We start from the raw sequence: 26,600 nt of genomic DNA, 5'->3' as shown, positions 1-26,600 counted from the left end.
AAGAATGTGAGGAAATGTAGAAAATCTGAGGGAGCAGAAGATTTTGGAAACTGAAATGTGAGTGTTATGAATGTTTCATGATTGTGAGTCAGTTCCACTTGAATAGAGTTTCTTCCTCTTGATTCTTTTCCAAACCACCAACAGCAAAGTGACATATTGATGAACATCACTGAGAACATCATCAGCAAATCATGTCCAACATTATCAGTGAAATGAAATCAATCTGAATAATGTTTCTGAACTGGTGTCGACTCAGTTTACATGAGACTTAAGTGACGAATCAGCAGAAATATTGATGGTTGAGAGGAGCGTGAGATGGAAAAACTCATAAATGATCAAAAGTGTTTTTTAAAAAAGTGAAGTGTGAAGATGTGGAGTGAAATAAATTGTCAAAGTCTGAACATGAGCTGATGTGAAGTGTCTCTACTTGTGTGCAGCAGTGGAGTCAGATCAGTTCCTCTCCAGCTGACGGAGGTTTTTGTACGACCTTGTTTCACTGTGTGAACGGGTAACTTTGACGCTGCTGACAATAATAAACTCCTGCATCTTCAGGCTGGACTCTGCTGATGGTCAGGGTGAACTGTGTCCCTGATCCTTGTCCACTGAAACGATCTGGAACTCCAGACCAACGGGTTGTAGAGGCATAAATCAGGAGTTTAGGAGCTTCAGCAGGTTTCTGAAGATACCAGTGGAGCCAGCTGCTAACGTCTGAGCTTGTTCTACAAGTGATGGAGACAGTCTGTCCTGGAGCTACAGACTGAGATCCAGGAGTCTGAGTCAGGACGATGTCTCCTGATGAACCTGGAAAACATAGAAGAAGAGTTGTGGAGTCAAGTCCAGTGTGATCAACATGAAGACAGAAGCATCATTTCTTGAAGACATAGAAGAGAAGGATGAAGGTGGAAGCTGCTTCTTTCAGTCTCTGTCCATCACAGCAGAACGTGAAGCTGCTGCTGAAGCTGCTTGTCAAAGTCTCCAGAAGAGTCTCACCGTGAACAAGGAGGCCCAGGGTGAGCAGCAGTGGACTCAGTGACATCATCATTGTGGTGGCGGCGTCTTGTGGACACTCAGTGATCAACTGGGAGCTCTTAAGAGCCGCCAGCAGAGAGGAAGGACACACATGCAAACACAGTGAGTCAGTCAAGTGTGTGTGTCCTCAACATGTCCTGGTGTTTCCCCTCACACACTCACAGTCAAGAGCCTTGAGGGGAGCTCAGTTGGAGCTCAGTGGCGCCCTCTGCTGAGGACAGACTCTTCTTTTTGTCAGTTATCATCTATTATATTTGCTTTTCATCTACATTAACCAGAAAATGACAGGTTCATAATTCAGTGGTAGATTTGTAGGTTAAAGGCCAGTTTGTTTAGTATGTCCACAAGGGTTTCATTTAATGTTCCATGACGTCAACCGTTGAACTATCTGGGAAGCTGCAATGACTGAGGGTTGAGAGTCCAGTCATTTGATGGTACAATACTGGAAGACAATCGCCTTAAAGTGCTGAACATTTTATTTTATTGAAAATATTTCAATGGTTCCACCCTGAAAAGGGTCTCAGTCCACTTCAAGGTTTGCGACTATTCTGCCATTTTTTTTTTTTTTTTAATGGCTGTGTCATAAGTCACCACTGAGAAATGCAGTTATAATGAGAAACAAGGTCATGAATTTAGTTCCATTATCTTTTAGGGAATGTGTCAGCAGTTCGCTTACTCACAGAAACTTGCTGAAGTCGAATGAAAAAAAAAAAAAAATCAATAAATGAAAAACTACACCTGAATTTGCATCCAGTGGTCTTATGTTCCCCTCCCGACAAAACACCCAGATTTTCATGCCTGTTAAAAAGAGACCTTGCATGACTTTCTTCTCTTTGTGTCGCCTGTAATGCCGAATAAACCTGTGACACATTTGCACCATACATCTTTCAAAAAGCTTCTCTTGTTTTGTCCATTCTCTTTGAATCCAAATTATATGGGAGCAAAAGTGGTGCCAGCGCCTCCTTCCATTATTCAGCCGTCCTGGTTAGTGGTTAGTGTAACATGTACAGGAGCCACTGATCAACTCAGGTGAGTCACATTGACTGAATAATCCAAGTAAGAATGATCTGGTGCTCATGAATGGAATAGAAAGGGAGAGGAGGAAAATGCAGAAGCTATTTCAACCCACCCACTGCTGACACAGCTGATGACAGTAACATTACATGACGCCTCAGAAAACCAAAGAATTGTCATTTTAAGCTGCACCAAGTCAACCACAGCTGCTCCTCTGATGTGAAGACGGTCTCACATCATATACAGTCAGGAAGTTGTCTGTGGAACCAGATGCAGCAGTGATCTTTGTCCATGTTTGCGGTGAATATAGTCCAAAACTGGCATGAGCCGTGGTGCCACTCACGATGATTCTGACCATCACACGTGCAGATGAGTCTTCAGACACCTTCACTAGGGTCGTTTTGATCCTAAGTTCTCTCAAGAAGATTGGCGGAAGAACAGGAGACGACATTTACACCACGAACAGCTAGCATTGTTGCTAACTGGTGAACTAAAGCCAGACTCAGTGATAGATTTAGATACACCACTCTTGCGAGAAAGAAGAAAAGAAAGTCTCCTGAATGTTGCCCGAGGTGAGGGCGTTTGGTGCGACCCGGCAACAGATAAGTGGATGAGGATGGATGGAAGTTCTGAGTTTAATCCAGAGATTTGCAGAAGGAAGTGTGTTGATGGTTTTACCAGGTCATAAAGGTGACCTGCTAAAACCATCAGAAAGACTTAAGAGCTAACACAGAGGTGACATCACTCTATTGTCCACTTTCCTCTCTTCTGGATGTTAAATGGAACACAAAGACACAATTGTTTCGGTGGCTTAATGGAGCTATTGCTTTAGTTGGGTGACTCTCTGCATGTAGGAGCTTTCTCACCTGAGAGGACCCAGCAACACAGCATCACTTGGTCGTGCTGCCTCCACCTCATCATCAGATGCTTGCGTCCATCCATCCCCTCAGGACTAACAGGCTAGTTGCTAGCCCTTTGTTTAGTGTGTGACAGTGAGGGTGATAAAAGTGTTCGTTCAGATGATGATTGTTAATAATCCAGCTTCCTCATTTGAAGACATCAAATGCCTCTGCTGCACCAGCAGTGCCACTGGTGTCTACATAGATGTTGTGCCTGATTTTAAATTCAGTGAGCACAATCCGCTATTTGTCATAAACACATTATATTATGTTTGAAATCAAATAGATGCAAAACCAACATAGGTATAGATTGACTTTGTGAATGTTGCCATTCATGGAGTCAGAGCAGAACATTGGTGTCTGTGGGAGCTTCATGGAATGCAGTGATCACAGCATGCTGTACCAACCAGTAGGCAGAGTAGGAGCCTGCTGGCCCATGATAATGTTCTGCGTCTCCCCATCCACTCAGAGGTCCAAGGTCAATGTATTGTGGGTTGAAAACAGAGAGCAAACAAAATGTTTTTAGAGGAATTTAGAGCACGGTGAGATCTGTGGTCAGAAAAGCAGGTTGACTAAAACTTCGTCATGAGTCTTTCCTGTCGATCACATCAGAAGCAGAAGTTTCCACTTGAACTTGATATGTTTAGAACAGAGAGCTGAGCGAGGTCACAGCTCAGTGGAGCCACCTGCTGTCCCTGTTCATGCTGAGTGACTCAGAGCAGGAAGTGAAAGTTCCAGACCAACATGCTTCATCAGACTCAAATCCGAGGAATGAACTGAAGAGACAGTTGGAACTTTTATAATTACAGATCACTGTGGAGACACGGGTCCATCATGATGTTTGTTTGGGTCCAATATTGAGTTATGGGGCTGAACACAGTGAAGACGAAGACAGGAGACTGACCTGAATGGAGAAAATGAGATGAGCAATGATGAACAATATGATGGAGAGGAGAGCGGTATTCGCTCTTCGTTGCTCTTGCAATGTCTGAAGTGCTGGGAAACTATTTTGTCATGTAATTCCTTAATGATGAGCAGCTCCATGGAAAACAGTACAGTCAGCACAGTTTTGAATTATCTCTTCGCTTGATAATCCTTCAGTTAATAAAGGGAAAAAAAGGCAAACACTTAAAAACAACAAAGAGAAACAAATAGTGAATCTAGTCTTCAGAAGACAAGTGGACAATCATAGAAAAAGTCAAAGAGAGAATGAGTTGATGTGAGTTTAGATTCAAGCATGAACTGATCTTGACAAAAATAAATCTAAAAAAAAAAGTTAAGGAATTGAAAAGTAAAAAAAAAAAAAAAAAAGATTCAGTATTGATTCAGTATTCAGTATTTTCATCACTGAGGTGCAACAGATTTCTATTAGTTTCTCATTAATTTAATGTTTGAGCTTTAAAAGTTGTTTTTCAACTGAAATGTACATTTTTGCCCTCCTTTATGGAACAAAGACCTCTCCCCTTCATTGATGTTCTCTTCCTCTTGTCTCAGGAATCATAGAAAAAACGTTTTCCCATTTTCCTCTTAAATTCTCTTCTATGATCTTTCACTTCTTCATTAGTAGTTTTTTTATGATTTTAAAAAGAGAGTCGAGGAGATATAATGTTCAGCAGGGCGTCAGCAGGAGGTGACCTCCAGAGTAGGAGGATCCATCTACGGGCAGTGAAAGATGAAAATGTTTTGATTTGGTTTTCCTCAAACCAGGGTCGAATGATGAAGTTCTGAACTTTGGTGGGCATGGGTTGATGAAAAAGATGGAGTTTCCTGCTCTTCTTGTCAGCGAGGAGAAAGAAATCAAAAGTGCAGGAATCATTTCGTGATGAAACTCAGATAATAGACTCCTGCTGCAACGTTAAATAACCATCAGCACCTGTTTGAATTCTGCTGGATCAGCACCAATGACATTCATCAGTCTCAACTCACTTGACTTGAGCTCCAGTAGGGATGTGTTTTTCAACTTAAACACTCAGCTTTTCTGCATTATGAACTTGGTGAGAGGAGGAAGCAGGTCATAAACTCCTGGATCAACTCAAAATGAGGGACACAGTCATTGTTCGTCTATAACATGGATTTAAAGAATTTACATCATATCTTCCCTGTGTGAGTTTCCGTCCTGAGGCTGTGTGAAAGCTGCTGTGAGGGGAAACACCAGGACATGTTGAGGACACACACACTTGACTGACTCACTGTGTTTGCATGTGTGTCCTTCCTCTCTGCTGGCGGCTCTTAAGAGCTCCCAGTTGATCACTGAGTGTCCACAAGACGCCGCCACCACAATGATGATGTCACTGAGTCCACTGCTGCACACCCTGGGCCTCCTTGTTCACGGTGAGACTCTTCTGGAGACTTTGACAAGCAGCTTCAGCAGCAGGACCTTCTGCTGTGATGGAGAGAGACTGAAAGAAGCAGCTTCCACCTTCATCCTTCTCTTCTCTGTCTTCAAGAAATGATGCTTCTGTCTTCATGTTGATCGCACTGGACTTGACTCCACAACTCTTCTTCTATGTTTTCCAGGTTCATCAGGAGACATCGTCCTGACTCAGACTCCAGGATCTCAGTCTGTAGCTCCAGGACAGACTGTCTCCATCACTTGCAGAACAAGCTCTGACGTTAGCAGCTGGCTCCACTGGTATCTTCAGAAAGCTGCTGAAGCTCCAAAACTCCTCATTTATCGCTCTTCAACCCGTGAGTCTGGAGTTCCAGATCGTTTCAGTGGACAAGGATCAGGGACACAGTTCACTCTGACCATCAGCAGAGTCCAGCCTGAAGATGCAGGAGTTTATTATTGTCAGCAGGGTAGCACTGCCCCGTTCACACAGTGAAACAAGGTCGTACAAAAACCCCCGTCAACTGGAGAGGAACTGATCTGACTCCACTGCTGCACATGAGTGGAGACACTTCACAGGTCACATCATTCACGACATGAAAAACTCTCAATGGAGTTTATTATAATTATAATTATAATAATAATAATAATAATAATAATAATAATAATAATAATAATAATTAGTATTAGTATTAGTATTATTATTATTTCAGATGTTCCTCTGAATATTGTGTCCTTTTGAACAGATATTCTGTTATAACACATGAATGTGTGTGTTTTAGACTGTGGAGAAACTTGGAGTTCCGTGAGGAAACTCACTGATATGAAGGAGTCAAACCAGGATCTTGGGATCATGATGCTGCAGCACTGACCACTGTACCTCCTTCAGTGTGGCTCCATGAAGAAGCTGCAGAGTCCTGGTTGGAGAAAGACCTGAGATGGGCTGAGGACACGTGAAGGAAATGACCTTTGACCTCCTCAAGTCTGAACGTTGGACGACATGAGAGGAGAAAACTGTAACATCTCTCTGTCTGATGAGGAGAACATGCTTCAGCAGCAACATGTCTGCAAGTGAGGAAGAGAGAAGCAAGAGCAGTTCCTGCTTCACTGTCAGTCTGATTCTAGTCACTTTGTGTGGCAGAGGTTTTTGTAGCACGACTGGCTGACTTTGTGTCACTGTGGCTCACGTTCGGAGGAGGAACCAGACTGGAGGTTGGAAGTAAGTGCTCACTCTCACACTTGTTTTTACTCAGAAATAGAAACTAGATGTGAAGTTTTGATTGAAAATTCAGGAGTCAAAAAGGAGAATTTCAAAATGAAACGTGAGAATTTGAAGCAGCAAATAGTGAATCTAGTCTTCAGAAGACGAGTGGACAAACTCAAAGAGTTAAAAAGAGAATGAGTTGATGTGAGTTTAGATTCAAGCATGAACTGATCTTGACAAAAATAAATCTAAAAAAAAGTGAAGGAATTGAAAAGTTAAAAAAAAAAAGATTCAGTATTGATTCAGTATTCAGTATTTTCATCACTGAGGTTCAACAGATTTCTATTAGTTTCTCATTAATTTAATGTTTGATCTTTAAAAGTTGTTTTTCAACTGAAATGTACATTTTGCCCTCCTTTATGGAACAAAGACCTCTCCCCTTCATTGATGTTCTCTCCCTCTTGTCTCTGGAATCATTGAAGAAACGTTTTCACATGTTCATCTTAAATTCTCTTCTTTGATCTTTCAGTTCTTCATTAGTAGTTTTTTTATGATTTTAAAAAGACAGTAGAGGAGTGAGACAGAGGGAGTTCAGGGTGATTCTTTCAGTCCACTTCTCTCCCTCAATCCCACCATCACTGGTTTCATCCTCTCATCCTGCAGCAGTTCTCCCTCCCCTCATCTCTCCTTCTCTCCAACTTCCTTCCAACTCGATCATCTTGATCACACCATCTCCTTCCTTTTCTCATCTTTTTTCACTGTCTCTCCCACTTCTCCTTCAATCCTCTCAACATCTCCAAGTTACATGTGAATTTTCCATCATCCTTCTTCATTCTCACCTCATACATCTCCACTTCCTTCCTCTCTGCCTCCTGTCTCTCCCCTCTTCTCTCCCCTCCTCTTCCCTCCTCCTCCTTCCTTCGTGTGAAACGTGTGTGATGAGAAACACCCATGATCTAAGGTGACCACTGTCTCCCAGGTGACCTCCGGCCCAAACTGACCGTGCTGCCCCCCTCCAGCCAGGAGCTGCAGCAAGAGAAGGCCACGTTGGTGTGTCTGGCCAAGAAGGGCTTCCCGTCAGGCTGGACTCTGTCCTGGAAGGTGGACGGCCAGAGCAGGAAGGGGAGCCAGAGCCCCGGGCTGCTGGGGAAGGACGGCCACTACAGCTGGACCAGCACCCTGACCATCCCTGCTGACCAGTGGAGGACGCTGGGCTCTGTGACCTGTGAGGCCACCCAGGGCTCCCAGACTCCAGTCTCAGAGACACTGAGGAGACAGCAGTGTTCCCAGTCCTGAGCAGACCGGCCTGGACTCCAGCAGCTCTCTGCTTCTGTCCCTCGCTCACTCTCTGACCACATGTTCACTCTTTTGTTTCTTGGATCACTTCATGACAATAAAGACGTCTTCATCACATCTTTGGCTTCAACTCTGTTCAGTCGCGTCTGAATCTGATCTCTAAGATGAGATAAGAAAAGCCTTTATAGGTCTCACAGGTGAGAAAGATCATCATTCCAGCAGCTCAGTGACGTCAACAGAGCAGCCACAGAAAACACGTCAAGAAAACAAACATCAACCAAATATGGAAATATACTAATAATATTAACAACAATAGCAAAAACAAAATAAGAATAAGAATAATATCATCATAAGTAGCAGTCACAAGTCACAAGAGTCAAACAGAAGTTGATGTGAAGAATGTGACGAAATGTCAAAAATCTGAGGGAGCAGAAGATTTTGGAAACTGAAATGTGAGTGTTATGAATGTTTCATGATTGTGAGTCAGTTCCACTTGAATAGAGTTTCTTCCTCTTGATTCTTTTTCAAACCACCAGCAGCAAAGTGAGATATTGATGAACGTCACTGAGAACATCATCAGCAAATCATGTCCAACATTATCAGTGAAATGAAATCAATCTGAATAATGTTTCTGAACTGGTGTCGACTCAGTTTAAAAGTGAAGAGTCAGCAGAAATATTGAGGTCATTGATAGGTAGTAAAGCTTGAAAAACTAATAAAAGTGTAAAAGTGTGAATGTGAAGTGAAATAAATGTCAAAGTTTTTCAGTCTGAACATGAGCTGATGTGAAGTGTCTCCACTCATGTGCAGCAGTGGAGTCAGATCAGTTCCTCTCCAGCTGACGGAGGTTTTTGTACGACCTTGTTTCACTGTGTGAACGGGTAACTGTCATACTGCTGACAATAATAAACTCCTGCATCTTCAAGGTTGGACTCTGCTGATGGTCAGAGTGAACTGTGTCCCTGATCCTTGTCCACTGAAACGATCTGGAACTCCAGACCAACGGGATGAGGAGCGATAAATCAGTAGTTTAGGAGCTTCAGCAGGTTTCTGAAGATACCAGGCGAGCCAGCTGCTAACATCTGAGCTTGTTCTACAGGTGATGGAGACAGTCTGTCCTGGAGCTACAGACTGAGATCCAGGAGTCTGAGTCAGGACGATGTCTCCTGATGAACCTGGAAAACATAGAAGAAGAGTTGTGGAGTCAAGTCCAGTGTGATCAACATGAATCATTTCTTGAAGACAGAGAAGAGAAGGATGAAGGTGGAAGCTGCTTCTTTCAGTCTCTCTCCATCACAGCAGAAGGTCCTGCTGCTGAAGCTGCTTGTCAAAGTCTCCAGAAGAGTCTCACCGTGAACAAGGAGGCCCAGGGTGAGCAGCAGTGGACTCAGTGACATCATCATTGTGGTGGCGGCGTCTTGTGGACACTCAGTGATCAACTGGGAGCTCTTAAGAGCCGCCAGCAGAGAGGAAGGACACACATGCAAACACAGTGAGTCAAGTGTGTGTGTCCTCAACATGTCCTGGTGTTTCCCCTCACAGCAGCTTTCACACACTCACAGTCAAGAGTCTGGAGGGAAGCTTCAGTGGGAGCTCAGTGGCGCCCTCTGTTGAGGAAAGACTCTTTGGAGATCAGCTATCATGTATCGTGTTTGTAGTTGTCCTGGTCGGGGAAGTTTATTTGATGCAAAGTGAGATGGAAATGGAGCAGAGAGTCGAACAGTTCTCATACTTTCTGCCCATTCTTTACGTGTTTTCTTTTCACAGACTGTAATGTACCAGTGTCCCTGAAATTTTGCAACTAGTTTTGTTCGATCAACAATGATGGATGAACGGCATTTCTAGCCTGTCATGCCTTGAATTCCTGCCGGAGAAAGAATTGCCGATCAACAGTGCAGAGTCGCTAACACATTTCTCTTTTTGTAGCCCACCATGTCCCAGGTTAGGTTCCCTGTGAAGAGCCTGAGATGATCAGCTTCCATGTCTTCTGGCACTGGCAACATCATCATGTTCTCTCTGGGGTTGGCTTCCAGCCTTAGTCGCGTCCAAAGAGTTCTACGTTCGTTCACATTAGCATTGGTTCTGGACACATTGATTTCACCCAGGACCTTCATTGTCAATCGTCATCCAATCCCCAGGTCTGACACTCCAGCAACTGCTGTGAAGTCAACATCCCTAACGAAAGTAGGGTGATGAAGTGTATCAAGCAGAACCAGGAAGTAAGTATGATTGAGTCGTTTCCACCACCTACTAAGTACCAAACTTAGTACTCTTATAGTTAGTACTCAAGTACTAAACTTGTAGCGTTGAAGCCATTTAACACGCTTCACCCCGGAGTATTTCCCGTCCTTGTGCTGCAGGATGAACTTCACATGACAGACAGAAAAAGGACGTCCACAGCTGACATGCTGCTGCCGAGTGAGCAGTGCGCAGGGAAGGATTCATAAGCAGGAGGCGCTACGCAACTTGTGGAGCTTCAGCAGGCTGCCCGTTATCGCACATGATCGAGCCGCCCACTCTATTGACTCAACGTTGAGCTCAGTCCTGCTTCTCCATTAACACAGCATGGGCATACCTCAACATTGACCCACGCCCCGTTTTCCAAGCTGCAGCCATGGTAACCAGTCATGATCGGTGGCACATGCCTTGCTGAGGGTACATCCAGACATTGGGCCGTATTAGCTGTGCAAGACTCTCTTCAACATCAAATCCTCAATAGACTCCGCAATCGGAAATTGAGCTATTTAACACAAAATTGTTTGTTTTTTATTCATTTATTTCTTTATTTTTACACCATCTTCAAAATAAATGGTTAAAAGAATCCATCCATATTTTAATATTTGGAGCATCGTGGAGTGACCTATTTTGACCAAAATCCACTACAACTTTTATGCTTTTTCATCTTTGAAAGTAAGAAGAAAGATTTCTCCAATTTTCAAGCTCAGACAATCCAACAATATATTTTGGTCTCAGACGAAACACAAAAGTGGAAAATCTCAATATTTTGGAATAGTTTTGACCACCATGTCAGTTTCCACGAATTTGGGGGCAAAATAGAATAGAGGTAGAGTAGAGTAGCTAGAGTAGAAAAGAGCCTACGCAAGACAACAATGTGTGGCTTTTACGTGTCGTGTTAGTAAACATTGTGAAAAAGTGAGTCTGGAACACATCTGCAATTTCTCAACTCTATTAATGATGTAATGTCAGGGAAGCACCAAAATGAAAAATTGTGGCAGAAGCCCGATGCATACTGAATATCAAATGTTGTTGTCAAGTTCTTGCCAATTTTTATTTATTCTTCTGTTTTTAATATTACAGAAATGATCTGGAATACATTTCGAGACAAAGTAAATAGTACTGAATCATGTATTTTGACAAGCCACAGCTGCTGAAGCAACTACATCCAGATCAGACTTTAAGATCAATTCCACGGGCATGAAATTAATTTGTTATCAATATGTCAGAGTAACTAAAACTCAGATGCAGAGTTCACAATTATTATGATTCAATTTTACCTCATTGTTCCACTCAGAAACTCTTCTTGTGCCCGAGTTTCCCTCAGGCTGCTTTTTTAAAAGTGAATAAAAATGAAAATGAACCAAATGAGCCATTTTTTCAAATGGCTCAATGGTATGAACATCTCCCCAACATCTGGCTCCCTCCAAAGAGCCATGAATCCCATCACTATGAAACCAATTGTGAGATGCACAACAGGTTCGACTGGTGTTGAACAGGTCCTGCTCAGTCACAACTCAACAGCAACGATCATGTGTGACAGCGTTCTGATGAAGCCCTGCTGGTTGTGATGTGCCCCTTCCTCCTGACTCGCTGCTTACTTGGCAGTAACATGTCTGCTGAGGAGTATCTTTGACTCTGTCATTTAAAGTTTCCATCCTGCAGCACACACAATGGAAAATGTTGGGGAGGGAAGTGGGTTAAAATGAATTTCGCCATTTAAAGCAACACTTGACTTGACGCAGCATGGAAAGTTTTAGGGGCTCATGAAAGTGAGACTTTGCTGCTTCCACTTTTAACACTTTTGACACTTGTAACCGCGGGTCAGAGCGTGACATTCGGAAGGCTTAGCAAATTGCCCAAGAAATAATCTTTAATTTCACCGTGCTAGATGACCAGCCTTTCTCAGGTGTTGTTTATGCGGAAATGGAAACGACCGGATCTGTCACTGTTTTGGAGTCGGGCGCAGCATTCGTCAGCCAACTGAATCTGAAACATTTGAAAACGTTTGCAGTGGAGACTCTCATAAATGTTTTGCTCTCTGACTCCAGCTGCAAGCCGCCAGTATGCAAATATTTCGCCGACATAGCAAAGTCTCACGACATTCAACAAACTCCGATGCCTCACATCAAATGAAATGTTTTTTTCAGTTGTCCTTTTGACAGAATAGTTGCTGCATGTTGCAAAGTTTTTTTTTTTTTTTTTTTGCCTCTACCTGTTGTTTGAGGGGGTTTCCGACAGTGTCGTTGCACTCTTCTGACTCTGACAGAATTTAAAGGGCCACACACAATTTGTTCAGAACCAGTTGGTGGTTTCATGGTTTCACTGATGTTCTCAGTGAAGTTTATCAATATCTCACTTTGCTGCTGGTGTTTTGAAAAAGAATCTGTCACGGGTCAAAGACGTGGAGCGGGACCCAAGTGCAGTGGTGAAAGTTACAAGGAGGCAGCTAGAAATAATATATTTTAATAATTAATCAACAAAATGCACAACAGAAAGAGTCACCGAACCGGGAGAAAACAGAGCAAAATCTAAATGTCCAAACGGAGAAACCAAACAAGCAGAAGTCCACAAACATGAGTAAAAAGTCCAAACAGAAAGCGTCACCGAACCGGGAGAAACAAACTTAAATCTGGAAACTGAGAGATGAAAGCACAATGAACAAAAATAGTCAAAAAAACACACCAGGAAACACAAAGAGACAAAACACTAAACTCAGGCACCAGGGTTTAAGGCAAAGTAATAAAAAACAAGCTAGCTAGCGCACAGAACGAGAGAACGAACAAGGAGAGCCACGAGAACCAGGAGTTGCCACAGGGAACAAGAGGAGTCCACGGCACAAAATAAGAGCAGAATCATGACAGAATCAAGAGGAAGAAACTCTATTCAAGTGGAACTGACTCACAATCATGAAACATTCATAACACTCACATTTCAGTTTCCAAAATCTTCTGCTCCCTCAGATTTTCTACATTTCCTCACATTCTTCACATCAACTGCTGTTTGACTCTGGTGACTCGATAAAACATGATATTAATCATCACTTTGCTGCTCATCATGTCAATATGTTGGAGAACAAGTCGAGAACATCATGATGGAAACATTCTTCTTTCATCTTACATTTCTCTGTTGTTTTGAATATTTGTTTATTTTCATATTTTGGATTGCCGATGTTAGTTTTCTTGTCTTGTTTTCTGTGGCTGCTCTGTTGACGTCACTGAGCTGCTGGAATGATGATCTTTCTCACCTGTGAGACCTATAAAGGCTTTTCTTATCTCATCTTAGAGATCAGATTCAGACGCGACTGAACAGAGTTGAAGCCAAAGATGTGATGAAGACGTCTTTATTGTCATGAAGTGATCCAAGAAACAAAAGAGTGAACATGTGGTCAGAGAGTGAGCGAGGGACAGAAGCAGAGAGCTGCTGGAGTCCAGGCCGGTCTGCTCAGGACTGGGAACACTGCTGTCTCCTCAGTGTCTCTGAGACTGGAGTCTGGGAGCCCTGGGTGGCCTCACAGGTCACAGAGCCCAGCGTCCTCCACTGGTCAGCAGGGATGGTCAGGGTGCTGGTCCAGCTGTAGTGGCCGTCCTTCCCCAGCAGCCCGGGGCTCTGGCTCCCCTTCCTGCTCTGGCCGTCCACCTTCCAGGACAGAGTCCAGCCTGACGGGAAGCCCTTGTTGGCCAGACACACCAACGTGGCCTTCTCTTGCTGCAGCTCCTGGCTGGAGGGTGGCAGCACGGTCAGGGTGGGCTGGAGGTCACCTGGGAGACAGTGGTCACCTTAGATCATGGGTGTTTCTCATCACACAGGTGAAGGAAGGAGGAGGAGGGAAGGGGAGGGTAGAGAAGAGGGGAGAGACAGGAGGGAGAGAGGAAGGAAGTGGAGATGTATGAGGTGAGAATGAAGGAAGGAGAACATAAAGGAAAATTTACAATTAACTTGGAGATGTTGAGAGGATGGAAGGAGAAGTGGGAGAGGAGAAAAGGAAGGAAACGCTATGATCAGGTTGGAGGGAAGTTAGAGAGGTTGGAGAGAAGGAGAGATGAGGGGAGGGAGAACTGCTGCAGGATGAGAGGATGAAACCAGTTATGGAAGGATTGAGGGAAAGAAGTGGAGTGAAAGAATTAACCTGAACTCCCTCTGTCTCACACCTTTTTTTTTCATAAAATCATAAAAAAAACAACAAATGAAGAAGTGAAAGATCAAAGAAGAGCATATAAGATAAAAAATGTGAAAACCTTTCTTCAATGATTCCTGAGACAAGAGGAAGAGAACATCAATGAAGGGGAGAGGTCTTTGTTCCATAAAGGAGGGCAAAAATTTACAACTTTTAAAGATCAAACATTAAATTAATGAGAAACTAATAGAAATCAGTTGAACCTCAGTGATGAACATACTGGATATTGAATCAATACTGAATCTTTTTTTCTTTTACTTTTTTCTCATCCTACACTCTTTTATATTGATTTTTCTCAAGATCAGTTCATGCTTGAATCTAAACTCACATCAACTCATTCTCTTTTTAACTCTTTGAGTTTGTCCACTCGTCTCCTGAAGACTAGATTCACTATTTGCTTCCACAAATTCTCACGTTCCACTTTGAAATTCTCCTTTTTGACTCCTGAATTTTCAATCAAAACTTCACATCTAGTTTCTATTTCTGAGTAAAAACAAGTGTGAGAGTGAGCACTTACTTCCAACCTCCAGTCTGGTTCCTCCTCCGAACGTGTACCACAGTGACACAAAGTCAGCCAGTCGTGCTACAAAAACCTCTGCCACACAAAGTGACTAGAATCAGACTGACAGTGAAGCAGGAACTGCTCTTGCTTCTCTCTTCCTCACTTGCAGACATGTTGCTGCTGAAGCATGTTCTCCTCATCAGACAGAGAGATGTTGCTGTTTTCTCCTCTCATGTCGTCCAACGTTCAGACTTGAGGAGGTCAAAGGTCATTTCCTTCATGTGTCCTCAGCCCATCTCAAGTGTCTCTCCAACCAGGACTCAGCAGCTTCTTCATGGAGCCACACTGAAGGAGGTGCAGTCTAAAACATACACGTTCATGTGTTACAACAGAATATCTGTTCAAAAGGACACGATATTCAGAAGAAGGTCTGAAGCTGATGATCAAATCATGAATCTGCATTGATAAGAAACCAACATTGATTCAATCAATACTCATTTATGGGTCACTGAACCTGTGTGGACAGAAACAGAAACTAAAGCTGAAGCAACTTCAACAACTGAAATAACAACCAGTCGACTTGTTGAAACCTTTTGAGTTGAGAGTCATTGTGTTCACTCACTGTAGGTTGAACAGCAGTTTGATGCTCATGGTTTATGGAATGTAGCTGTCAATGGAAATGTTTGTCAAAGGATGAGATGAGAGTGAAGGAGATTTTCATTCAAGCAGAAAGTTTTTTATACCATGTTTTGTGATTTTTGTCATAATAATAATAATTATTATTTTCATAATAATAATAATAAAGAAATCTGAACTATTCAGAGTTTTTCATATCATGAATGACAGACGTGACCTGTCAAGTGTCTCCACTTCAGTCAGATCAGTTCCTCTCCAGCTGACTGAGGTTTTTGTACGACCTTGTTTCACTGTGTGAACCAGCCATAATGATGCATACAATAATAATCTCCTGCGTCTTCAGGCTGGACTCCGCTGATGGTCAGAGTGAACTGTGTCCCTGATCCTTGTCCACTGAAACGATCTGGAACTCCAGACATACGGGTTGGAGAGCTCTCCATGTCAATCAGGAGTTTAGGAGCTTCAGCAGGTTTCTGAAGATACCACGCGAGTTCGTTGCTAACATATGCGCTTGTTCTACAAGTGATGGAGACAGTCTGTCCTGGAGCTACAGACTGAGATCCAGGAGTCTGAGTCACGACGATGTCTCCTGATGAACCTGGAAAACATAGAAGAAGAGTTGTGGAGTCAAGTCCAGTGTGATCAACATTAATCATTTCTTGAAGACAGAGAAGAGAAGGATGAAGGTGGAAGCTGCTTCTTTCAGTCTCTCTCCATCTCAGCAGAAGGTCCTGCTGCTGAAGCTGCTTGTCAAAGTCTCCAGAAGAGTCTCACCGTGAACAAGGAGGCCCAGGGTGAGCAGCAGTGGACTCAGTGACATCATCATTGTGGTGGCGGCGTCTTGTGGACACTCAGTGATCAACTGGGAGCTCTTAAGAGCCGCCAGCAGAGAGGAAGGACACACATGCAAACACAGTGAGTCAGTCAAGTGTGTGTGTCCTCAACATGTCCTGGTGTTTCCCCTCACGCACTCACAGTCAAGAGTCTGGAGGGAAGCTTCAGTGGGAGCTCAGTGGTGCCCTCTGTTGAGGAAAGACTCTTTGGAGATCAGCTATCATGTATCGTGTTTGTAGTTAGTAGTGGTAGGGGAAGTTTATTTGGCGCAAAATGCGATAGAAATAGAGCAGAGAGTCGAACAGTTCTCATACTTTCTGCCCATTTTTAACCTGCTTTCTTTTCACCGACTGTAATGTGCCAGTGTCCCTGAAATTTTGCATGTAGGCTTGGTCGATCAACAATGATGGATGAACGACGTTTCTAGCCTGTCATGCCTTGAATTCCTGCCAGAGAAAGAATTGCCGATCAACAGTGCAGAGTCGCTAACACATTCTTCCTTGTAGCCCACCATGTCCCAGGTTAGGTCCCTGTGAAGAGCCTGAGATGATCAGCTTCCATGTCTTCTGACACTGGCAACATCATGTTCTTCTCTCTGGGGTTGGCTTCCAACCTCAGTTGCGTCCAAAGAGTTCTTTGTTCGTTCACATTAGGCATTGGTTCTGGATACATTGATTTCACCCAGGACCTTCATTGTTTTTTTATCTCATTCTAGTCGGAGAAACAACGTCCAATCCTCAGGTCTGACATTCCAGCAACTGCTGTGAAGTCAATATTCCAAACGAAAGTCGGGTGGTGTCATGTATCAAGCAGTATCAGGAAGTAAGTATGATTCAGTCGTTTCCACCTCCGCGACACCTGAGACAGACTGGTCATCTTGCTTGGTGAAATTCACTATTGTTTTGGGGGCGATTTGCTTAGTTTTCCCAATGTCACGCTCGGAGAGACGGGTGTTGCTAAGTGGTGGCTATGCTGACAGCCTGCAGCTGAGGAACCTGCCGTCTCACTTCCATGAGCCCGGAAAACTCTCCATGCTCCATCAAGTACTAAGTACTAAATTGAAGCACTTAATACTCAAGTATTAAACTTGTAGCGTTGAAGCCATTTAACACGCTTCACCATGGAGTATTTCCCGTGCTTGTGCTGCAGGATGAACTTCACATGACAAACAAAAAATGGACGTCCACAGCTGACATGCTGCTGCCGAGTGAGCAGTGCGCAGGGAAGGATTCATAAGGAGGAGGCGCTACGCAACTTGTGGAGCTTCAGCAGGCTGACCTTATCGCACGTGATCGAGCCGCCCACTATATTGAGTCAATGTTGAGCTCAGTCCTGCTTCTCCATTAACACAGCATGGGCATACCTCAACATTGACCTACGCCCCGTTTTCCAAGCTGCAGCCATGGTAACCAGTCATGATCGGTGGCACATGCCTTGCTGAGGGTGCATCCAGACATTGGGACCCGTTTTAGCTGTGCAAGACTCTCTTCAACATCAAATCCTCAATAGACTCCGCAATAGGAAATTCAACTATTTAACCAAAAATTGTCCACATTTTTATTTATTTATTTCTTTATTTTGACACCATCTTCAAAAATAAATGGCTAAAAAAATCCATCCATATTTTAATTTTTGGTGCATCGTGGAGTGACCTATTTTGACCAAAATCCACTACAACTTTTATGCTTTTTCATCTTTGAGAGCAAGAAGAAAGATTTCTCCAATTTTCAAGCTGAGACAATCCAACAAAATATTTTGGTCTCAGACGACACACAAAAGTGGTAAATCTTTTGGAATAGTTTTGACAACCAGGTCAGTTTCCACGAATTTGGGGGCAAAACAGAATAGTTAGAGTAGAAGAGAGCCTACACAACCACCACCATCAAGACAACAACGTGTGGCTTTTACGTGTCGTGTTAGTAAACATTGTGAAAAAGTGAGTCTGGAACACATCTGCATTTTCTCTACTCTATTAATGATGTAATGTCAGGGAAGCACCAAAATGAAAAATTGTGGCAGAAGCCTGATGCATACTGAATATCAAATGTGGTTGTCATGTTCTTGCCATTTTTTATTTATTCTTCTCCTCTTTTACTCTTCTTCTAATATTGCAGAAATGATTTTTGAGACAAAGTAAATACAGTCCAACCTCGGTACTCGACCACAATCCATTCCAGGCGGCCGTTCGAGAAGCGATTTGATTGAAATCTGAATGGAATTTTCCCATGACAATGAATGGAAAAAGAAATAATGCGTTCCAAGCCTTAAAATAGTCTTTTGTAAGAGTGAATGTAGAGTGTCTGCTGCAGGTGGCTGTTCCTCTATGTGTGTGGCCGCTGCATGTGGGAGGGGTTGCCGAGTGAGTGAGGTCTCTCCAGAAGTGAAGAGGTGCCCGGTGCGTGTCCAGCTCTGAATGTGCGCTTCTGTGCAGTTTGGCTGTGACAAAGTCATAAACCAAGTAACGCTCTGTCCCATACTCGCCTCATCCCTGTCCCAGCTCCAGCCCACAACAGGACATCAAACCCTGGAGTGAGCTCCAGCCTCGGAGGTGTGGAGAGCGAGCGCCTCCCCTGTGACACGCTACCACGGTCCAGTGTGGAGACAGGAAAGGTTTTACACCTCAATATGAAGAACAGTCAGTAAATGTAGCTAACGGAACACGTCTGCATACAGAGGCTGCGTTATACACAATAACAAAGCGGGGGTGGGTTAACTGGTCGGGCCCCGCACGTTATGTTTTTTCCGGCTTTATTCGGGGGCGTTAGAGTTCTGGATTTTTGTTGGAAATGAAAAGCAAAAAAATCTCGAAATTTTTGTTCGAACTCCGATTTGTTCGAGGTCTGGGACGTTCATAAACCGAGGTTGGACTGTAGCATTGAAAAGTGTTTAATATTTTGACAAGCCACAGATGCAGCAGCAACTAAATCTTGATCAGACTTTAAGATCAATTCCACGGGCATGAAATGAAGTTGTAATCAATATGTCAGAGTAACTAAAACTCAGATGCAGAGTTCACAATTATTATGATTCAATTTTTCCTCATTGTTCCACTCAGAAACTCTTCTTGTGCCTGAGTTTCCCTCAGGCTGCTTTTTTAAAAGTGAATAAAAATGAAAATGAACCAAATGAGCCATTTTTTAAATGGCTCAATGGTATGAACATCTCCCCAACATCTGGCTCCCTCCAAAGAGCCATAAATCCCACCACTATGAAACCAATCGTGAGATGCACAACAGGTTCGACTGGTGTTGAACAGGTCCTGCTCAGTCACAACTCAACAGCAACGATCATGTGTGACAGCGTTCTGATGAAGCCCTGCTGGTTGTGATGTGCCCCTTCCTCCTGACTCGCTGCTTACTCGGCAGTAACATGTCTGCTGAGGAGTATCTTTGACTCTGTCATTTAAAGTTTCCATCCTGCAGCACACACAATGGAAAATGTTGGGGAGGGAAGTGGGTTAAAATGAATTTCGCCATTTAAAGCAACACTTGACTTGACGCAGCATGGAAAGTTTTAGGGGCTCATGAAAGTGAGACTTTGCTGCTTCCACTTTTAACACTTTTGACACTTGTAACCGCGGGTCAGAGCGTGACATTCGGAAGGCTTAGCAAATTGCCCAAGAAATAATCTTTAATTTCACCGTGCTAGATGACCAGCCTTTCTCAGGTGTTGTTTATGCGGAAATGGAAACGACCGGATCTGTCACTGTTTTGGAGTCGGGCGCAGCATTCGTCAGCCACCTGAATCTGAAACATTTGAAAACGTTTGCAGTGGAGACTCTCATAAATGTTTTGCTCTCTGACTCAGAGTCCTGCGACATGCCGCCATTATGTAAATATTTCGCCGACATAGCAAAGTTTCACGACAGAATAGTTGCTGCATGCTGCAAAGTTTTTTTTTTTTTGCCTGTACCTGTTGTTTGAGGGGGATTCCGACAGTGTCGTTGCACTCTTCTGACTGTGACAGAATTTAAAGGGCCACACGCAAATTGTCGTTCAATTCATAACCAGTCGTTGTCTGGGACCCTCAGCCAACTCGGGGCCTGCGGTGTTGCGACGGCCATGTTGACAAGTTCAAGTCAGACTGGAAAACGAAGTTCAAATAAATGACAATTAAAGCGATGGCAACTTATGGACAAACGTGTCTGTAAAGATGAAATCATATCATAAAGAATTAAAGAGTTAACATCATGTACAATTTTTTGTCGACAAACATACACATGTAAAAACAGATTCTGACCCTAAAACTCCAGATATCATCTGAGCTCACTGCATGTTTCAACAATGACACACCAACTTGTCTGCTGCCGAACCCTCTGTTCGCTTGTTTCTGCCACTCAAGCTCCATCCAGAGAAATAGATGATCCAGTTACTTACTGCATATTTCCATTCGGAAGTCAAAACATCAATCGCACACTGCTGCATGTTAGAATCTAAACACAAATAGGTGAGTTTGTGTGCTGAAACAGTGAGACACAGATGTGTGTCTGAAATCCTGTCATGAGCAGTGCTGCAGGTGCATTTCCCAGAAAATTGATGATAGTACAAAGAGAAACCAACAATTGAAGATGATATTGAAATGATATCAAGATGATGACAAATATCAATGTTTGTGAACCGAGTTCCACATTCACGTCCCACTTGTGTCTCTTTCTGCCATTGTGAGAGTCATAACTGCCATTGTGTGTCTGACAGTGATGTGTGATTTCAACAGTTACAACTGTCACTTCAGGTCAGTCCTCTGATTTGCGTATGATGAACTCTCACTTCCTGCTCCGAGTCACTCAGCATGAACAGAGACAGCAGGTGGCTCCACTGAGCTGTGACCTCGCTGAACTTCCTGCACTAAATATATCAAGTTCAAGTGAAACTTCTGCTTCTGATGTGATTGACAGGAAGGTCTGATGAAAATGTCAGTCATAATGTGTGAGTCTTCCTGCTTTGCTGAGCACAGATCTCACCATGTTCAGAATCCCTTACAACACACTGATGGTCAGAGCAAGTGCCACACACAAAGGAACAGAGCAAGTGCTCGGTCTATATAAAGCACAGGTCGATGCTGTGCCACAGTCCTGTGTTGAGGTGAGTGCAGGTGTCCCAGGATTTATGAGGGTCGGGTCAGCAGGATCCTCTGTTACTGGGCTCCTGACATGTGACAAATGTGTCTGGATTTGTGTCAAAATTGGTAGCATTTTGTATTTTTTTCTGATTCTGGTTTTGTGTGTTGTGAAATAAAACCAAAACTCTGAACTGAGGAAATGACTCCATGACTCTGCTTTGCCGGTTCTTCTTCAGTAAAAACAAGACGAGTCTTTTCCAAACAAGATAAACATCAAATTACAGGGGTTCCGCTCTTCCCCGAACCAATAAACTACACCATCAACATGTCTTTGAAAGAAACTGTTTTTACTTGTTTAGATGGACTGTAACAAGCAGTTTCTGAGGAACCACACTGGTTTCCCCACTGACAACACTCAAATCCACAGTCATTGTTCCGCCTGAGACAGTTCAACTAATAATGTTCTTCTGATCAAACACAAGCTTGAGTTAGACATACTAACTTTTACAAACAAAACTACGACGTGGCATTGTCTACTCATTTTGAGGTCCATTGTTAGCACAGTACAAGGGCCAACAAGTATGCAACAAACATAAGGGGGCGCTATAGCTTGTCGGTTGTGCAACTTTCCTCAACAGAGGGCACCACTGAGCCCCCACTGAAGTTTCCCTCCAGACTCTTGACTGTGAGTGTGTGAGGGGAAGCACCAGGACATGTTGAGGACACACACACTTGACTGACTCACTGTGTTTGCATGTGTGTCCTTCCTCTCTGCTGGCGGCTCTTAAGAGCTCCCAGTTGATCACTGAGTGTCCACAAGACGCCGCCACCACAATGATGATGTCACTGAGTCCACTGCTGCTCACCCTGGGCCTCCTTGTTCACGGTGAGACTCTTCTGGAGACTTTGACAAGCAGCTTCAGCAGCAGGACCTTCTACTGAGATGGAGAGAGACTGAAAGAAGCAGCTTCCACCTTCATCCTTCTCTTCTCTGTCTTCAAGAAATTATTCACACACTGGACTTGACTCCACAACTCTTCTTCTATGTTTTCCAGGTTCATCAGGAGACATCGTCGTGACTCAGACTCCTGGATCTCAGTCTGTAGCTCCAGGACAGACTGTCTCCATCACTTGCAGAACAAGCTCAAATGTTGGCACTGAACTCGCCTGGTATCTTCAGAAACCTGCTGAAGCTCCTAAACTCCTGATTGACATGTATAGCTCTCCAACCCGTATGTCTGGAGTTCCAGATCGTTTCAGTGGACAAGGATCAGGGACACAGTTCACTCTGACCATCAGCAGAGTCCAGCCTGAAGACGCAGGAGTTTATTATTGTATGCATCATTACACTGCCCCGTTCACACAGTGAAAAAAGGTCGTACAAAAACCTCCGTCAGCTGGAGAGGAACTGATCTGACTCCACTGCTGCACACAAGTGGAGACACTTCACAGGTCACATCAGTCATTCATGTCAAGAGAAACTGTCAATAGTTCAAATTTCTTGATTATTATTATTATAAAAATAACAAAACATGGTCTAAAAAAATGTTTCTGATTGAATGAAAATCTCCTTCACTCTCATCTCATCCTTTGACAAACATTTCCATTGACAGCTACATTCCATAAACCATGAGCATCAAACTGCTGTTCAACCTACAGTGAGTGAACACAATGACTCTTAACTCAAAAGGTTTCACCAAGTCGACTGGTTTTTCTTTCAGTTGTTGAAGTTGCTTCAGCTTTAGTTTCTGTTTCTGTCCACACAGGTTGATTGACCTATAAATGAATATTGATTGAATCAATGTTGGTTTTTTATCAATGCAGATTCATGAATTGATCATCAGCTTCAGACCTTCTTCTGAATATCGTGTCCTTTTGAACAGATATTCTGTTGTAACACAGGAACATGTGTGTGTTTTAGACTGTAGAGGAACCTGGAGTTCCCTGAGGAAACTCACAGACATACAGGAGTCAAACCAGGATCTTGGGATCATGACGCTGCAGCACTGACCACTGCACCTCCTTCAGTGTGGCTCCATGAAGAAGCTGCTGAGTCCTGGTTGGAGAAAGACCTGAGATGGGCTGAGGACACGTGAAGGAAATGACCTTTGACCTCCTCAAGTCTGAACGTTGGACGACATGAGAGGAGAAAACTGCAACATCTCTCTGTCTGATGAGGAGAACATGCTTCAGCAGCAACATGTCTGCAAGTGAGGAAGAGAGAAGCAAGAGCAGTTCCTGCTTCACTGTCAGTCTGATTCTAGTCACTTTGTGTGGCAGAGGTTTTTGTCGCACGACTGGCTGACTTTGTGTCACTGTGGTACACGTTCGGAGGAGGAACCAGACTGGAGGTTGGAAGTAAGTGCTCACTCTCACACTTGTTTTTACTCAGAAATAGAAACTGGATGTGACGCTTTGATTGAAAATTCAGGAGTCAAAAAGGAGAATTTCAAAGTGGAACGTGAGAATTTGAAGCAGCAAATAGTGAATCTAGTCTTCAGAAGACGAGTGGACAAACGCAAAGAGTTAAAAAGAGAATGAGTTGATGTGCCTTTAGATTCAAGCATGAACTGATCTTGACAAAAATATATATAAAAAAGTGAAGGAATTGAAAAGTTAAAAAAAAAAAGATTCAGTATTGATTCAGTATTCAGTATTTTCATCAGTGAGGTTCAACAGATTTCTATTAGTTTCTCATTAATTTAATGTTTGAGCTTTAAAAGTTGTTTTTCAACTGAAATGTATGTTTTTGCCCTCCTTTATGGAACAAAGACCTCTCCCCTTCATTGATGTTCTCTCCCTCTTGTCTCAGGAATCATTGAAGAAACGTTTTCACATGTTCATCTTAAATTCTCTTCTTTGATCTTTCACTTCTTCATTAGTAGTTTTTTTATGATTTTAAAAAGACAGTAGAGGAGTGAGACAGAGGGAGTTCAGGGTGATTCTTTCTCTCCACTTCTCTCCCTCAATCCCACCATCACTGGTTTCATCCTCTCATCCTGCAGCAGTTCTCCCTCCCCTCATCTCTCCTTCTCTCCAACTTCCTTCCAACTCGATCATCTTGATCACACCATCTCCTTCCTTTTCTCATCTTTTTTCACTGTCTCTCCCACTTCTCCTTCAATCCTCTCAACATCTCCAAGTTAAATGTGAATTTTCCATCATCCTTCTTCATTCTCACCTCATACATCTCCACTTCCTTCCTCTCTCCCTCCTGTCTCTCCCCTCTTCTCTACCCTCCCCTTCCCTCCTCCTCCTTCCTTCACGTGTGTGATGAGAAACACCCATGATCTAAGGTGACCACTGTCTCCCAGGTGACCTCCAGCCCACCCTGACCGTGCTGCCCCCCTCCAGCCAGGAGCTGCAGCAAGAGAAGGCCACGTTGGTGTGTCTGGCCAACAAGGGCTTCCCGTCAGGCTGGACTCTGTCCTGGAAGGTGGACGGCCAGAGCAGGAAGGGGAGCCAGAGCCCCGGGCTGCTGGGGAAGGACGGCCACTACAGCTGGACCAGCACCCTGACCATCCCTGCTGACCAGTGGAGGACGCTGGGCTCTGTGACCTGTGAGGCCACCCAGGGCTCCCAGACTCCAGTCTCAGAGACACTGAGGAGACAGCAGTGTTCCCAGTCCTGAGCAGACCGGCCTGGACTCCAGCAGCTCTCTGCTTCTGTCCCTCGCTCACTCTCTGACCACATGTTCACTCTTTTGTTTCTTGGATCACTTCATGACAATAAAGACGTCTTCATCACATCTTTGGCTTCAACTCTGTTCAGTCGCGTCTGAATCTGATCTCTAAGATGAGATAAGAAAAGCCTTTATTGGTCTCACAGGTGAGAAAGATCATCATTCCAGCAGCTCAGTGACGACAACAGAGCAGCCACAGAAAACAAGACAAGAAAACTAACATCAACAAAATATGGAAATTAACTAATAATAATAATAATAATAATAATAATAATAATAATAATAATAATAATAATAATTTATCATTATTGTTATCATTATAGACTTGTTTTCCAACATGACATGACATGACATGATGAGCAGCAAAGTGATGATTAATATCATGTTTGATCGAGTCACAAGAGTCAAACAGCAGTTGATGTGAAGAATGTGAGGAAATGTGGAAAATCTGAGGGAGCAGAAGATTTTGGAAACTGAAATGTGAGTGTTATGAATGTTTCATGATTGTGAGTCAGTTCCACTTGAATAGAGTTTCTTCCTCTTGATTCTGTCATGATTCTGCTCTTATTTTGTGCCGTGGACTCCTCTTGTTCCCTGTGGCAACTCCTGGTTCTCGTGGCTCTCCTTGTTCGTTCTCTCGTTCTGTGCGCTAGCTAGCTTGTTTTTGATTACTTTGCCTTAAACCCTGGTGCCTGAGTTTAGTGTTTTGTCTCTTCATGTTTCCTGGTGTGTTTTTTGACTATTTTTGTTCATTGTGCTTTCATCTCTCAGTTTCCAGATTAAAGTTTGTTTCTCCCGGTTCGGTGACGCTTTCTGTTTGGACTTTTTACTCATGTTTGTGGACTTCTGCTAGTTTGGTTTCTCCGTTTGGACATTTAGATTTTGCTCTGTTTTCTCCCGGTTCGGTGACTCTTTCTGTTGTGCATTTTGTTGATTAATTATTAAAATATATTATTTCCAACTGCCTCCTTGAAACTTTCACCACTGCACTTGGGTCCCGCTCCACGTCCTTGACGCGTGACAGATTCATTTTCAAAACACCAGCAGCAAAGTGAGATATTGATAAACTTCACTGAGAACATCATCAGCAAATCATGTCCAACATTATCAGTGTAATGAAATCAATCTGAATAATGTTTCTGAACTGGTGTGGACTCAGTTTGAAAGAGACTTTTGTGATGAATCAGCAGAAATATTGATAGTTGAGAGGAGCTTGAGATGGAAAAACTCATAAATGATCAAAAGTGTTTTTTAAAAAAGTGCAAATGTGACGTCAAATAAATTGTAAAGTTCTTCAGTCTGAACACGAGCTGATGTAAAGTGTCTCCACTCATGTGCAGCAGTGGAGTCAGATCAGTTCCTCTCCAGCTGACGGAGGTTTTTGTACGACCTTGTTTCACTGTGTGAACGGGTAAGTGCTACTCTGCTGACAATAATAGACTCCTGCGTCTTCAGGCTGGAGTCTGCTGATGGTCAGAGTGAACTGTGTCCCTGATCCTTGTCCACTGAAACGATCTGGAACTCCAGACATACGGGATGAAGTGCTATAAATCAGGAGTTTAGGAGCTCCAGCAGGTTTCTGAAGATACCAGTGGAGGTAGCTGGTGCTAACACTGGTGCTTGTTCTGCAAGTGATGGAGACAGTCTGTCCTGGAGCTACAGACTGAGATCCAGGAGTCTGAGTCAGGACGATGTCTCCTGATGA

At 43.4% G+C, this 26,600-nt stretch overlaps 4 gene segments (V, D, J or C); 2 read left to right on the top strand and 2 right to left on the bottom strand.

The window, feature by feature from the left end:
- Positions 1-1,051, bottom strand: part of LOC128766475 (Ig kappa chain V region Mem5-like) — a 49,470-nt gene extending 48,419 nt beyond the window's left edge. Inside the window, 2 exon segments of the V gene segment in view lie at positions 507-801; positions 991-1,051. Of these exon segments, the coding sequence occupies positions 507-801; positions 991-1,042 (347 nt within the window).
- A 4,398-nt stretch (positions 1,052-5,449) lies between these two features.
- On the top strand, positions 5,450-7,878 carry LOC128766481 (Ig kappa chain V region Mem5-like; the record flags this gene model as incomplete). The annotated part of the segment is given in 3 exon segments: positions 5,450-5,741; positions 6,425-6,490; positions 7,455-7,878. Coding segments are annotated over 3 exon segments (675 nt in total), but the record flags the coding sequence as incomplete, so codon positions are not given.
- A 5,464-nt stretch (positions 7,879-13,342) lies between these two features.
- On the bottom strand, positions 13,343-16,147 carry LOC128766477 (Ig kappa chain V region Mem5-like). The segment is given in 4 exon segments: positions 13,343-13,767; positions 14,701-14,746; positions 15,627-15,919; positions 16,096-16,147. Coding segments are annotated over 4 exon segments (708 nt in total).
- Positions 16,148-22,038: 5,891 nt separating this feature from the next.
- On the top strand, positions 22,039-24,952 carry LOC128766480 (Ig kappa chain V region Mem5-like). The segment is given in 4 exon segments: positions 22,039-22,099; positions 22,269-22,569; positions 23,534-23,571; positions 24,528-24,952. Coding segments are annotated over 4 exon segments (708 nt in total).
- The last annotated feature ends 1,648 nt before the right edge of the window (positions 24,953-26,600 follow it).

The sequence above is a fragment of the Synchiropus splendidus genome, chromosome 10 (genome assembly GCF_027744825.2).
Source record: "Synchiropus splendidus isolate RoL2022-P1 chromosome 10, RoL_Sspl_1.0, whole genome shotgun sequence".
Classification (NCBI taxonomy): Eukaryota; Metazoa; Chordata; class Actinopteri; order Syngnathiformes; family Callionymidae; genus Synchiropus; species Synchiropus splendidus.
Note: the sequence above shows the minus strand (reverse complement) of the source record. Positions and strands in the feature narration are given on the sequence as shown.